The sequence below is a fragment of the Siphateles boraxobius genome, unplaced genomic scaffold (assembly GCF_051911475.1).
Source record: "Siphateles boraxobius isolate OS27281-9 unplaced genomic scaffold, OSU_SipBor_1 66, whole genome shotgun sequence".
Taxonomy (NCBI): Eukaryota; Metazoa; Chordata; class Actinopteri; order Cypriniformes; family Leuciscidae; genus Siphateles; species Siphateles boraxobius.
This window is the reverse complement of record NW_027509193.1, coordinates 31,525,038-31,541,195: the sequence shown is the minus strand read 5'-3', so window position 1 is coordinate 31,541,195 and position 16,158 is coordinate 31,525,038. Positions and strand designations below refer to the sequence as shown.

The 16,158-nt window shown below is 45.6% G+C and overlaps 1 protein-coding gene across 1 annotated transcript in view; it reads right to left on the bottom strand.

Annotated features, from left to right (window-relative positions):
- LOC143722283 (Fc receptor-like protein 5) overlaps positions 1-5,594 on the bottom strand; it is a 53,803-nt gene extending 48,209 nt beyond the window's left edge. The window contains exons 1-2 of the mRNA XM_077213599.1: positions 5,513-5,594; positions 4,229-4,264 (exon numbers count right to left, since the gene is read on the bottom strand). Coding sequence (XP_077069714.1) covers positions 4,229-4,264; positions 5,513-5,543 — 67 coding nt within the window. The 5' untranslated portion in view covers positions 5,544-5,594. The remainder of the gene's footprint in view (positions 1-4,228; positions 4,265-5,512) is intronic.
- Positions 5,595-16,158: the final 10,564 nt, after the last annotated feature.

Sequence of the window (16,158 nt, the reverse complement as noted above, 5' to 3'; positions counted from 1 at the left end):
GATGTCGTCCTCGCTCATATCAGAAAGTTGGGGTTGAGGCTGAACGCAAAGAAAAGTGTATTATCTCCTTCCCAGAAGACCACTTTTCTGGGTGTCGTTTGGGATTCGGTATCGATGCGGGCGCGACTCTCTCCGACCCGCATCGCTTCGATTCTCTCAGCTGTGAAACAAGTGAAGCTAGGCCAGCTACTCACTGTCAAGCAGTTTCAGAGACTGTTGGGTCTGATGGCAGCAGCGTCCAACGTTATACCTTGCGGCCTGTTGTACATGAGACCGCTACAGTGGTGGCTCAGGACCAAGGGATTCTCCCCGAGGGGAAATCCGCTCCGCACGTTCAAAGTCACGCGGCGCTGCCTTCGTGCTCTGGTCATGTGGAGAGAAACTTGGTTCCTATCCAAAGGTCCTGTGCTGGGGGCTCTTTGTCGTCGCATAACGCTAACGACGGATGCTTCCCTCACAGGGTGGGGGGCGGTCATGAGTGGTCGCCCAGCCCAAGGTCTGTGGCAGGATCATCATCTTTCGTGGCACATAAATTGTCTAGAGATGCTGGCTGTGTTTCAGGCTCTGAAACACTTCCTAACAGACCTGAGAGGCCATCATGTGTTTGTTCAATCAGACAACACGTCGGTGGTCTCTTATATAAATCATCAGGGGGGCCTGCGGTCTCGCCGGCTTTACAAGTTGGCCCGTCAGATCCTCCTGTGGTCCCAAGGGAAGCTACTATCTCTGAGAGCAATGTATCTCCCTGGGTATTTTAATGTGGTAGCAGACTCCCTGTCGAGGCAGGGGCCGAGGCCAGGGGAATGGAGACTCCACCCCGAGGTGGTGGAGCTCCTTTGGTTGAGTTTCGGTCGCGCCGAGGTGGACCTATTCGCTTCCAAGGAGACCACTCATTGTCATCGGTGGTTCTCCATCACTCTTCCAGCCCCCCTGGGGTTGGATGCTATGGTGCAGCCGTGGCCGAGGTCACGTCTGTACGCCTTTCCCCCGATTGCTCTGTTACCAGGAGTTCTGGAGAGGGTCCGCCGGGACGGGGTCAGTCTACTACTAGTAGCCCCGTTCTGGCCGGCCCGAGTATGGTTTGGGGACCTGATTTCTCTCCTGGACGGTTCTCCTTTGGAGCTCCCGGTCAGGAGGGATCTACTCTCCCAGGCGGGGGGCACGATACTTCACCCCCGCCCAGAATTGTGGAAACTGTGGGCTTGGCCTCTGAGGGGGCCCAGCTCATAGACTCCGGTCTCTCAACCGAGGTTGTTGAGACCATTCTTAACTCCAGAGCTCCATCCACGAGGAAGCTTTATGCCTTGAAGTGGAAACTTTTCACTTCTTGGTGTGGAGAACACCTGCAGGACCCAGTTAACTGCCCAGTGGGTGCAGTGCTGGAATTCCTGCAGGAGCGCTTCTCCACAGGGTTATCCCCCTCCACACTAAAGGTGTATGTGGCGGCACTAGCTGCTTACCACGTCCCTTTCAGTGGAGTTTCTCTTGGGAGACACCCGCTTATAACTCGTTTCCTCCGTGGCACTTTGAGGCTGAGGCCAGCAGTTCGTACGAGGGTGCCGACTTGGGATCTGGCCATTGTATTAGAAGGTCTTTCCCTAGCTCCTTTTGAACCTATCGAAGAAGTTCCCGAGAAGTTTCTCACTTTTAAGACTATCTTTTTGCTTGCTATCTCTTCACTAAAAAGAATCGGAGATTTGCAGGCTCTGTCGGTTTCACCCTCGTGCCTGGAATTTGCACCTGGCATGGTTAAAGCTTTTCTGCATCCTAGACCAGGTTACGTTCCTAAGGTTCCTACTAATATTGTTAGACCTACGGTTCTGCAGGCTTTCTGTCCTCCTCCATTTATGTTATCGGACCAGGATAAACTTAATTCACTCTGCCCTGTTAGGGCATTAGATGCTTATGTCCACAGAGCTGCCCTGTGGAGGAAATCAGAACAACTTTTTGTATGTTTCGGGCCACCCAGGAAAGGGTGTCCGGCGTCTAAACAGAGAATGAGCAAGTGGGTGGTTGAGGCTATCTCACTTGCTTATGAGTCGGCTGGCCAGCCTTCACCTTTGGTTGTCCGAGCTCACTCTACCAGGAGTATGGCTGCTTCTAAAGCTCTTTTGTCGGGGGTTTCCCTGAGTGATGTTTGTGATGCGGCTGGATGGTCTTCACCGCATACTTTTATTAAGTTCTATGACCTAGACTTAAGCTCTACCCCTGGGGCACAGGTGCTATCGTCCTCTGTGCGCTAGTCTCACATGACGGTCATTTGGTCCTATGGCGACGTGGGTATTCGTGTTCCCGCAGCGTTTGACGCAGCTCGAAGTTCCCTTGAAAGGGAACGTCTCGGTTACGTATGTAACCCTAGTTCCCTGATAGGGAACGAGACGCTGCGTCACTCCGCCATACTCCCGGCACTCCCGTTAGCGCTTCCTTCAAGCCTATCAGAAGCTAATGCGCTTGTGTTTTTGGGGTGCTTTATAGTTTCCTGGTCGATGACGTCACCCGCCTATGACGTTTCATCTCTCCATTGGGCTGATTCCATACGTGCTTCATGACGCACAACGCAGGGGCGTTCCCGCAGCGTTTGACGCAGCGTCTCGTTCCCTATCAGGGAACTAGGGTTACATACGTAACCGAGACGTTTTCATTTGTACATTAATGAGCCAACCATAATGTAATAGAAAGAATGACACCTTAATGTCCACCATGGTTGCCTCTATCAGCCTGTTGGCTCAATTATGTGGGTAGGAGTTGGGTTCGAATTGGCGGGAAAATCCACATAATGTGACGTCATGCGCGTTCTCGTCTACTTGGGCTTACATCCGTACGGCAGCCATTAGTAAGCAGCGGCGTTTCAAATGGACTCTGCGGATGAAAAAAAGCGACCAGCCTCCAGCACAATCCAGACACCCACGGAAACTCCTCGTAAGTAAAAAAAAAAAAAAAGCCTTATCTAGTGCGGCCAAAATAGAGAGTGACCGGCGTCGGCAAAGACAAGAGTCAACATCGGAGCGGCATTTGAGTCTTGGAGGGAGCTCCGGTCAGTGCTGGGTATGAAAACAGACCCCGAGCTGGCTTTCTTTTTACTGCAAAGGTACGACATAGTTACAGGCCATTTGCAATATATTATTTTATTGTTTTTGTGGTGTAATGCTAACGATAGCATGCTAGCCAAATGTGGATGCTAGGTAGCCAGCCACAGTACCGTTTCAAAAGTTACTGTCTTTTATGAATTATCTTTATCTTTATCAGAGCATGAGTGCCTTAAAGGGTAACTAAACCCTAAACCAAATTTTTTTAGTTAATGATCTGTAAGAAAGGGGCTTTATTAGTACTGTTCATTGATTCGAGTAACTTTTTTGACATTTGTGTATAAAGTGTTTTAATTCTACAAAATATGGTGTAAAAACGTCTGAGTGCTGCCCTTTTCAGGTTGAACGGTGGCTGCTGCAGTTGAATTTTCCTATTGGATGTTTGGGGTGTTTCGTGACATAAGGGGTTGTTGGTGAGGTAGGCAAGTTCCATACAGACAGATGCGTCTCAGGTGCACGCCCCCATCCGCTGGGCTCTGCCCACTTTTCCAGCATTTTTCAAATATTGCCAGTGGGTGGAGTCAGGCTCAGACCAGGGGTTTAATTACCCTTTAAGAGTGCCAAAGAAGTACTGGTTGGGTTGTTATAAATGTTTGCTTTTTTGCTAAATGTATTTATTGGCTAGTAAGGCAAGGCATGGCACAAACTTCGTAACTATAGCCCTTTACAAAGAGCGCCTCTGAACCATCTGATGTTCTCCTGAGATGCGCGTACATACAGGATAAGTGTAGGTTTGAGTAGTGTACACATGAGGGGAGACAGTCCGTGTGCTGCCAACCTGTAAGGTAATTGACCGTTGGAAAATGGTAAGCTGGTTAATAGCATGCTGTTGTCATGCTCGTACGAGCGTGCAAACCGAGAATGGGCATGAGACTGGCTGCAGTTTCTCTAACGGCCACTGGTGTCAGTAACCAAGTTCAGAACCTACGCAATGCTCCTTTAAAAAGAAAGATAAGAACATTCTTAAGAAAAGTTTTTATGAATACAAAAAATTCTTATCTTTTTTTTTTCTTCAGTTAAAAAATAAGAAGAAAATAGCAGTTAAGAAGAATTTTATTCTTAAGAATGTATCGTGAATCCGGCCCCTGGTTTGTAACAGAATTACACATTTGTGATGAAATTTATTAATCAAATTCACTCACCTTGAGTGTGGCCAGACTGGATGTTTGAAATCAGCACTAAAAACACAAAAAACAAATAAAAAAAGAACTCATGAAATATTGTGTAAATGGTCCTAGTAAAGATCATCAAACTCATCCGTTGATTATCCTGATTTTTTTTAATTCTGTGGGATTTTATTTGCAAAGTTCTTCCCGTGAAGTAACCGGCTGTGTTTCTTTTAGTTGTCCATATGATGTCTTTTGTTTGTAAATAAGCTTTACGTAAAGGTCTGTCCCACAGACAGATATTTGGGTTCAGACTCTCTGAAGACAGACTATCATCATTGCTGAAGAATGTGATGCTCTGATACCTTCATTCTTCTCTCCACAAGAACTTCACTTGACAGTTCAGCCAAATACAGGAAAATCTCAAAATTATTACATTGTGAACATGGAACTGATCAACTATCAGACTAATACTTTAAACATTTTATAACTGCATAATTTCACTCTCGTTTCTCAGCTTCACAAACACAGAAATGTTTAATTTCTCTTTAAGTCTTTCTTCTAATTTGTCTAAATCTAGTGGCACCTGGATGAGTATTTCTGTAACAACCTTTCTAGAGTCTGAAAACAGTGACAATAAGTAAGGCATAATGTAGAGCGAGGCGGTTGTTACTGCGAATTCAACCCCGACAGGCTGATCAGGAGTCTTGAATCCGCCTGAAGGTGTTGTATTCGCTATAACAACCGCCTCGCTCTACATTATCCGCTTATTACATGGCTACCTCATAATTTGACACAAAATATTGATTTAAAAAGGAGTTTATTGATTTAAAAATGATTGTATTGCTCCAGAGTAAACAGAACTGTGTCCATGGCAACGCTCTGTTTTTCATGGCAACAGTGTGTTATACTTAGCAGCGAAATAACAGACCACATTCTTCATTAGAATTCAACCAAGCCATGTAATAATAACAACTAACTCATATAAACTCTTACTAACTGCATACTAGTGAACATCTACTAAAGACTAACTGTGAATATCTGCTTAATGCATCTCGACAGCAAACTGTACAAAACTAGCCAACAGAAATGATACAGCAAACACCATTACAAAGCATTAAACTGAGTGAGTGAACAAACAGACCGACCCGAACACAACAGAGTGCATTTCTCTTTCACAAACAGCACTAACTGTCTTTCACTCATATATCATGAGCTAGAGCTGGATTTTAAGATCTGAGAGCATGCGAATTAAAAAAAATCCAGGAACACAATCCTCATAATATAAATGCAATTATTTTCAGAGGAAATAATACTCACAGAGCAGAAGAGGAAGTTGACTGAGCTCCATACTGACTGAATAATGACTGACGGTTAAAGACAAACTGAGTTAAAGTCTCAAGACTTCCTGATATATAGTCAGATCTTTAGGAACATAATGACAGGTTAAAGAAAGCTTACAAATGTACCCCACATGCTACAGAAAACTTTTTGATTATCTTGAAACACATTTTTAAAAATGTAACGAAAGTTTCCTACTGAAATGTTGTCAGGACTCATTCAATATTGAAGTGAACAGCATAAATTATGAGAAGTAATGTTCTTGTTTTTAATGGAAAAGGAATCATAACTTTGATGGATCTTTATTGTAATAATGGTATTCAATGTATTTATACCTTTATAAGTTAAGAAGCAGAAAGTGGTGACCACTGGCTCTCCCACTCCTCCCACACTGGTGAATGCCACTGATCTGAAAGAAGAAGAAGAAAAAACCAAACCGCAACTATGAGCTCATCTTGATCTATTTCTAATCAGGCCTCGAACAATAAAAGTGTTGAGTGATATATTTGTACCTGTGAAAAGTTTAGTATTTATACACCAAGAAAAGTGATGTAACAATATTTATGCCTGTTCCTCTTGATATAGTAAATTGTGTTAGTACTTTTGAGAAAGTAATGTTTGAAAAAAAAAGTTTTAGCTTGTGACATTTGGCAATAATTAAAAGACTGCGGAGGGCAGTAAGATAGGAATTAAATGTTTTGCTATCTTTTTGCCTTATTGTCATTTGCACAGTTTTCATGGGTGGAAAACGTCTCGGTTAGCGGGCGTCCTTCACGTCCTTCAGGTCGATTGCTGCAAACCAATCCTGGGGCCGCACACATTCGAAAATGCGTTTGGCCGTGAGCATCTTGAATGGCAGCCTGTGAAGGGAGCGGTTCAGAACGCGCAGGTCCAGGATTGGCCGTAACCCACCGGTTTTCTTCGGGACAATGAAGTACGGGCTGTAGAAGCCGGACCTCATTTCGGCTGGAGGGACAGTCTCGATCGCACCCTTCGCCAGCAGGGTGGCAACCTCCGCTCTCATGATAGGGGCATTGCCACCGACCATAGTGGAGCGGACTTCCCCAGGGAAGGACGAACGTTCCATGGGGGTCTGCTCTGCCAGGGGGCTGGCGACAGAGGAGGATGAGAGCGGCACGGTCCGGGGACGGCGCGCACTGTCACTGTCTGGAACAGAGGAGGACGAGGAGTGCACGGCCCGGGGGTGGCGCACCGTGTCGTCCGAGAACTCTGTGTGCTCAGGGATGGAAATGTCACTTCTTTCTTTAACCACATTAGGGTGCTGCCCACCCGTGGGTGAGCAGCGGGGAGTGGAGAACAAAAGATTCTTCGGGGGAAGGAGTGGTCCTGCTACAATCTCCTGAGAAGTGAATTTCAACATCCCTGAGCAGCCCGTCTCAGGAGCGCCGCTTGGCCCGGCGTTTAGCGGGGGGCGGGGCTGGAGAGGGCTGGGGCGCCTTCTTACGACTTCCTCCGCGACCGGGCCCGGGTGGAGGCTGCTGCTGGGGCCGGGCAGGAGGGGCGGGAGCCGTAGGAGGGCGCCCTCGGCGGCGAACAGACTGAGGGTTCTGCACGGTCGGCTGGGTGGAGGCAGCAGCGGGCCGTCGGGGCAGAATGTGTTTGATGGCCTCAGTCTGTTTCTGGGCGGTGGAAAACTGTTGGGCAAAATCCTCCACCGCACCGCCGAATAGGCCGGCCTGGGACATGGGGGTGTCGAGCAGACGGGACCATCAAAGAGCCCTGGGTCCGTCCTACCCTCGTGCATGTCCTTTAGCATCTGGGCCTGGTAGACCTGCAGAGTTGCCATGGCATGCAAAGAGGCAGCCGCCTGTCCCGCCGCTCTGTAGGACTTCGCCACTAGGGTAGACGAAAACTTACAGGCTTTGGATGGGTGCTTAGGCTTGCCACGAGAAGAAGCACTCTGAGGACACAGCTGCATCACAACAGAGCGTTCAACCGGGGGGAGCCCAGTGTACCCACGGGCAGCTGCCCCATCGAGGGGAGGAAAGGCGGATGAAACCAGCGAGCGGTCACGGGAAGACATGGGAGTCTTCCAGGACTTCGAGATTTCATCATGCACATCCGGGAAGAATGGTATTGAGGCAGGTTGAGGAAGGGAAGCCCCAGCTGCACCCAAAAACCAATCGTCCAGCCGCGAGCGCTCGGGACAGGGCGGAGGGGTCCACTCTAAACCGATGCTCGCGGCCGCCCGGGAAAGCATGGCCGTCATCCCTGGATCAGACTGAGCCACAGCCGTATTCACACCAGAAGGTGGCAGCTGTGACGAGTCGTGACTTCCAGATGAATCAGACCCGCCTTGTGATGCTGCGATTGACATCGTGTTTTCATCTGAAGCGCCAAAGGAAACCCGCGGGACATCAAACGACGGTCCCGCGGGAATCCCCTGAACGCTCGCGGGTTGTAACACTGGTGAAGGTGCTGTTGGGCACGGACAAATAGTCGGCGCTTTGTTCCACACCAGCCGAAGTAGAGCCTCTCGAGGAGGCGCTAGATCGGGGTGTGGATGAGGGGACTTTTCCTCTTGCGAGATCATTGAGTCTCGATCTAAGTGTCGCGATGGTCATGTTCCCACAGAGAGAACATGACTCATCCACGAGCGCTGCTCTAGCGTGATTAAAGCCCAAACACACTAGACAACGCTCGTGCCCATCAGAATCAGACACAAGCCGACCGCAACCAGAAGTGCACGGGCGAGGCATCTTTAAAAAGACGTGCAAGCGTGCAAGCTCTTTTTGTGAGAGAAAAAAACTCAGTGCTGAAGCGCCCGCGGAGAACACACTCACTGGCAAACCACGCTCAGATAGGCAGGAAGTGTGCACTCGCCGGGAGATCGCCGTCACACCAACTCTGGAGAGTTGCTCGTCTCGTAAGAAGCTGACAATTAGATAGCTTAGGGAGTGAAGAATACACTTGGCTCCGAAGCGAAAACATATCTGCCTGTTGCCGGCGTCCTCCTTTTATACCCACGAGGTGGGGCGGAGTTACGTCATGCAAATTCCGCAGACCCATGGCATTTCTTTGCCATTGGCTCGTTTTGTAATACTCGAAGTTGATAGGCTTTCTAAGCGAAACCACATTCGTCGTCATCCGACGTAACTCGGAGTGACAACGAAAGTGAACTGAACACTGAAATTTGTGAGGCAGGATATGAACACAAACAACAACAGCACACCAATGGCAAAAACAAAAATGCAATACAAGATAGTGCATGTGCAACTTAGTTGAATTGCTGTAATAATTACTGCATTATTTTACAGTAGCTGGCTGTATATAATCATACAGCTTATTGCTGCATATTGGGTCGCGTGGCGGCTTGATTCAAAGTACAGAGTATTGCAGTAAATTTAAAATCTACAGAGGCATTGTGATCTTTACCGGTCGAGTCGTCGACATTTGGGTAGCGGCACACTGAAAAAAGGTTTTCAAGCAGTACCTCATTCAATTTATAATTTTTCTTTCAATTCAGTTTACTATTATTTGTTTTATTTTTCAAGTTATATTTTTTCGTTCAAAACATTGTTAAATATAAATATTTTTCATTAAGATCTTAAAGAAGAAAAATTAGTTTCGACGAATGTACAATTTCAAGGTTACACACAGGCCAGAGCATGGGCATTAAACACACATCTCAGCCAGTGACAGTCACCAGACCGCTCTTCAAGTTGCTCCGTGGATCACAATACTTTACTTTCCTCACCAGACCAGAGAGAATCACAACTGTGGTAAGTGACTTATTATTTCAGTTTATTATTTTTCAAATTTATTATATTCGCGTTTCATATTGGTAACCCCGGATCAGGCATCCTCCGACCGTGGGGCACAGAGGCTTCAGCAGCAGGTAGAATTTAAAGGGGTGGTAAAATGCCCTTTTCAAAAGATGTAAAATAAATCTCTGATGTCCTTAGAGTGTGTGTTTGAAGTTTTAGCATAAAATACCCCACGGATATTTTTATATAGCATGTTAATGTTGTCACTTTTTGAGGGTTAGCAAAAACGCACCGTTTTGTGCCTGGCCCTTTAAATGCAAATGAGCTGCCTCAGAGGGCGGGGTTTCAAGAGCTCGTGTGTATTAGCAGCTGCGATTACCTCACGCAGACACACTAAAATGACAGAAACTGTTCTGCCTTTAGTGTTAAAACAGAGTCAGACAACGATGGAGAGACTCAAGAAGTGACAACATGTAGAATGCAACAGGACGTCTCTGAATGGTTAGTTGATGAATTTATGCTGCTGATGTGGAGTTAACTATCTTCAATTAGCATATTCTGTCATGATAATCTATAAATCGCTCGTATAGGAACTGTTGTGAGATGGATACAGTGACTTTTTATTGTATGAGAAGGATGCTAAAGTTTGAGCTCACAAATGTACTCTTATACAACTTTTCCTCTTCTCAACATGGACTGCGTGTCCCAGGGGCCGGGTTTATGTACATTTTAGGGTTGCTGATGTCACTAACCCGGGAGGAATGTCGTGTAGTCCCTACCAGCCGTTTGTTTTAGTCCTTTTTTTTTTAAAGCAAATATCTCCCTTTGCTTTGAACTTTGAGCATTGCAACTTTGCAGATGTTGTTTATGCTCAAACAGCAACATTTCACACTAGCTAAAGTTAGAACAGTGAAATCGTGTTTTACCACCCCGTTAACACATTCCCCGGCGCTACATTGCTATGGGCAGAAAATCTATGCCTTCCTATGTTAAGAATTGCATGCTTTAATAACAACAGTTGGTATTCATACAAATTTTTTTATGGTGTAAATTAAATTTGCACACTCAGTCATCTGTTAACATGGGTGCCAAAATTAAAAAGGTGTTGCTAAAGCCTCACGCCGCGGTCAGCCGCACGGAGGATGTCTCATATAAATTATGAATGGTGCTCTAATACCAGTTTTGTCACACGTTTAATATGCCGGTGTAAATATCCCGAACTGGCTTACATTTCAGTACGAATATGTTTTTAGCTATACTCTCTGTGTGTAATTTGCTTAATATGTTTGTAATGCCTTTTGTTAACTTTATTTAAAAGAAAATGTTCATTCATGCAAAGTATCGTTTAAATTTATAAAGCTAAAAAATTAAAATGGTAAAGTTAAAAATAACTATTGTCACATGTGGTATTGTTTTAGGAGACACTTTGACAAGTGGGCACTGGAAGGGCTTTCTGTCTGGCCTTGCCATACTGTTCACAGTACATATTCAATCTTGAGTACCAGGAGGAGGAGGCAGGGTGTAGGCCTACCTCGTAGTTCATTCTAAGGTAATGATTGAATTCTTAACAACCTCAGTACCTGCATTTTACACATGTTAAATATTAGAACTTGCCTTTTATAGATATATTATATCTTTTGAGACCTTATACACAATGTTTCTACATAAAACACAAAGTAACCCGGCACGAGCCGCGCTGCCACGCCCATCTCGGGACTCGACCATGGAGCCAGTGTTGAAGCGGCCTCATATGAAGCAATCCGAGCGCGTCACCACGGCTGCTGATGCCATATCAGTGGCCATGTCTTTTGCCGCTGTCCTGCCTATTCACAGAATCAAGTTTAAGTTAAAAGTAATCTGACTATATATTTTCTTTACACAAAGACTTAAAAACTTAAAAACTTAAAAACTTTAGACATACACTACCGTTCAAAAGTTTTCGATTTTTATGTTTTTCTTTCTTCTTTTTTTTAAGTCTCTTCTGCTCACCAAGGCTGCATTCATTTGATCCAAAATAAAGCAAAAACTGTTTATTTTTGCAATTTAAAATAAATGTTTTCTATTTAAATATATTTTAAAATGCAATGTATTCCTGTGATCAAAATTTTCAGCATCATTACATCAACTTCAGAAATCATTCTAATAAGTTTTGCTGCTCAAGAAAAATTTTTGATTATTATCAATGTTGAAAACAGTTATGTAAAAAAAAAAATCAGGATTCTTTGATGAACTGAAAGTTCAAAAGAACATTTGTCTGAAATAGAAAGATTTTTTAACATTACAAAATTTCTTCTTTGCTGTTACTTCTGTTCAATATAAGGCATCCTCGTTGCATAAAAGTATTAATTTCTTTAAAAAATATAACAACTGCAACAAAAAACTAAACTCTTACTGAGCCCAAACTTTTGAACGGTAGAGAATAAAGTGAATTTCTATTTCATATAAATGCTGTTCCTTTGAACTTTCTATTAATCAAAGAATCCTGAAAAAATTGTACACAACGGTTTTCGACCGAGGTTGTTGAGACCATCCTCCACTCCAGAGATCCAGGGGATCAAATCGAATCGTAAATCAAGTTTTTTTTTGGGGGGGGGGGGGGGGGGGGGGGGGGGATTGCCCAGCTCTACTTCCTGGTTTGGAGAGTATAAGTAATTATAGTCTACTCCGATCCAACTTCCACTCCAATATATATATTGAAATGTTCCTTCACTTAAAAGAGCTTATTTATCATAGAAAACAATTCCTTCCAATCTCAGTAATATATAAATAGTATCACAGAGTCACGGTTATCACCTATAGTGTGGGAGCGGCAGCGGGTATTCGAGAACCATCTTGATTATAGGGACTTCAAATAGATGTTATCACCTTAAAGTTATTTGAGAGAATATCAAAGATGTGGGCACAGAGGGACCACTTTTGTTGTTATCCTCAATTTACATTTAAGACAGAGCTTCAGCTCCATGCTGAGAGAGAAGACGAATTTGTTATTCTTAACGTGCAGAAGTTCAGAACACAGCTGTTACAACAAGAGCAAATTCATTTACATTAAGAGTGGTAAACAGTAACAGGATAAAAGGTTTAAGATTTGAATGTTCTGGGTTCAGTCTGACGCCGATGAACCCAAGGTGTTTTGTGTCCCTTGCTACTGCTATGCTGTATTAAACTTCATTTTTAAGATCTTCGACATCCACATCTTTCTTTCTTACAAGAGCAACAGCCGGACCCAGTTATCTGCCCAGTGGGTGCAGTGCTGGAGTTCCTGCAGGAGTGTTTCTCCACAGGTCTATCCCCCTCCACACTAAAGTTGTACATGGCGGCCTTACTGTGTGTTTATCCCTGGAGAGACACCCTCTTGTAACGTTTCCATTGTGGCACTGTGAGGCATCAGAGTCAGACCAAGAGACTAGGAGTATGGCTGCTTCTAAAACATTATAGTCAGGAGTTTCCCTTCAACATGTTTGTGATGTGGTGGGATATTGCCTGGCCGCACACATTAGTGAGGTTTATGACCTTGACCTCGGCTCCACTCCAGAGGCGCAGGTGCTTTTGTCTTAGTGTGCGCAGAGAATTTACACGGACATGCACATGTTACTATGGCTTCGTGGTATAATGTTCCCACAGCATCTCGACACAGCTCGTGTTCCCTTGAAAGGGAAAGTCTTGGGTTACAACTGTAACCCCTGAAGAGGGAACGAGACGCCGCGTGACCCTGCCATACTCCCTGCATGCCTGTGAGTGACTTGTTTCAGCCTATCAGATGCTAGTGACTGTTTCTTCCCAGTTATGCTTTATAGTTTCCTGGTCGATGACGTCACATGACGTTCCGTCCTGCCATTGGACTGACTGATATGTGCTTCATGACGCAATCACGCAGAGGCGTTCCCACACCGTCTCCAAGCAGCGTCTCGTTCCCTCTTCGGGGAACCAGAGTTACAGTCGTAACCCGAGATGTTTTTCTATGCCATCAAATTGATGTCAACAGAGAAGGAAGGCCATTCTGGAGGGGAAGTACATTTTCAGATTTTTATAAAAAATTTTAGACATTTTTTTTTGGATGAATTTACTTTACTTGAATCAACTGACTTGATTTACAACATGAATTGTTCAATCAGTCTACAGTCTATTCTGGTAGCTGACTTGCTGTGTTTTGCACTGTAAATTGAACAGTGGCAGAGTCAGTAAAAAAAGTAACAAATCTGAGGACACTGATTATAATTTTCAGAAAAAAAGTAGTATGTAGGCTACCTCAGAAATGACTCAATATTTAGCTGAGAGACGGAGGGTGAAAGAGGAAGAAGCCTATACTATAGAATTAAAAAAATTGCATCAGCATTACTGGTACTATGATGTAACATAAAGGGTGGGGTGTTCTTCCGTGCAGTGGGAACTGAGGGAAAAGTTCCCGAAGTTTGGAATTTGCAGGTCTGTGAGACGGTGCTCACGTAAAGAAAGAAGCCTTAAAACTGTTAAGTGTGTCTATTGTTTTCTCTGTTTGCTACAATTTGAAAAACCTTCTGAGCATTTCTGCAATATAACTGTCACAGAATGCTCAGGAACAGGTAAATTTAACTTAGGCTTTATTTATACACTGTATGCAGACTCCAAAATAAAAGGTAAAACAAATGCTCAGAAGATACTTAGGAATACCGAAAATACCAGAAATGTCTCTTGAAGATTACTCGGGAACCAGGGACCAGAATTGACGAGATCGGACAAGGAGTGTAGGGTGACTGAGGCTTTTATGCAGCATGCATAATGAGGAGACCATGAGGAGACGAGGTGCAGGTGATAACAATCAGGGATAGTGCCTGCAGGTGAGGATACAGGGGAATGCTGGGAAGTGTAGTGTGGGACAGGACCAGGGGAAACCGTGACATTACAACCCCCTCCCTGAAGGCGTGACCTCGCGCCTAAACCGAACTGTGCTCCACGGTGGCATAGCTGGAGGGAGGAGCCATGGGGAAAGACAGCCGGCAGGTCTCATGGCGATGACAGGGAGCGATGACAACGTGGAAGGCGGAGCCCACCGTGCCGCTGGGGAGCCAAAGGAGTGACAGGACACAGAAGACCTCGGAGACCACGACAGAGCCACAGCGACATCCCCCCGAGGTGGAAGCAGGGATCCGGAGGGCTGAGGTTGAGCAGGAGTGACCGAGGGCAGAGGTGGAGCCTGAGGGAAGGCGGAACAAACCGCAGCCGAAGGGGTGGAGGGCCGGAGAGCACTGAACAACCCGCAAGTCCGCAGCGAAGGTTGTGCGATGTCCGACCCAGGTGGAGCCGAAGTACAGAGGGAGCCCGGTTAAGCCGAATGTCCGATGGTCACTGCAGACATCGAGGGTGGATGGAGCATAGGCGTGGGAGTCAGGGAGACGGGTCGAAGTGGAGTGGAGTGTACAGAAGCTGGAGGCGAAGCCACGGGGTCCTCACGCTCAGGGTGAGATGACCCCCAGCAGTCCAGCAGTGAAACCACACCACTGAGAGGAGGCAGAGGTGGAACAGAGAGACTGATGGGGGGAGGCGAAGATTGGGCAGCAAAAATGGTTGGGAACTGGGAAGGAGCTTGAAGCCCCAGACAAACATCATCCAAACATATAACAGTATTTTGGAGAGGTGGTGGGAGAGGGAGGCTGGGCGAGAACAGAGAATCCAGGACATGACAGACAGATTCAGAAGAACATGGTGCAAATAAGTCATACTCTCGAAAACACTGAAAGTTTCCCTGTGCTGGAACCAAAAACTCACTCTCAGTGGCGGGAGGATGGGTGAGGAACAATTCCATGCCCTCGAATTCCACTAGAACTCCTTCGGCAATGGATGGTGCAGCCGGCTTGCACACTGGGTCAGACGTACGATGCTCAGGCTCCATCGCGATGTTCAGCTCGGTAGCCCCTGTGGGCGCTGGCTCAAACGTTGCGGTGGAGTCTCTCACGTTGTCTGAGGTGGGCTCTTGTTGTCGACCCACGCGGTGTGGGTGGTCTTGGTGGTGCACTGCTTCGGCTGGCCAGATGAGATGCGCTGGTTCGGCTGGGCTGGTGAGGGGAGTTGACTCGGAGGAACTGAAGCGAAAGGGTTCTTCGGTAGGGCAGGTGTGGGGAGTGGGTTTGGTGGATCCAAACAGAAACGCCGGATCGGCAGGGCGGAGACGGAGGATGAACGGAGTGGGGTAGACTTCGAAGGGCGTGGAGGAAATCCAGTAGAGCGGCATGGATGGAGTCCTGCATTGTGTGTGGTCCGATCTTCTGTCACAGAATGCTCAGGAACAGGTAAAATTAACTTAGGCTTTATTTATACACTGTATGCAGACTCCAAAATAAAAGGTAAAACAAATGCTCAGAAGATACTTAGGAATACCGAAAATACCAGAAATGTCTCTTGAAGATTACTCGGGAACCAGGGACCAGAATTGACGAGATCGGACAAGGAGTGTAGGGTGACTGAGGCTTTTATGCAGCATGCATAATGAGGAGACCATGAGGAGACGAGGTGCAGGTGATAACAATCAGGGATAGTGCCTGCAGGTGAGGATACAGGGGAATGCTGGGAAGTGTAGTGCGGGACAGGACCAGGGGAAACCGTGACAACAACAAGGAAACTTCTCTGTTTATTGCTTTTATGAACTACAATAATGTTTTAACAATAGAATTTGACTGGAAAAAAGACAAACAACATCTGTGTCATTTAAGAAATATGTACATTTGTAAAGATAAAGATACAGAGAAAGAGTGAAAAATTCAATTCAAATGATTTGTATAGCAATTTTCACAATTCATAATTCTTCAAAGCAGCTATAAACATGCAAGAACCTAATAAACCCCAGTGAGCAAAGAGCGGAAAGGGAAAGTGTATGAAAAACATATAAATGCATTTAAATGTTTGTCCATATGTAATGACTAAGGT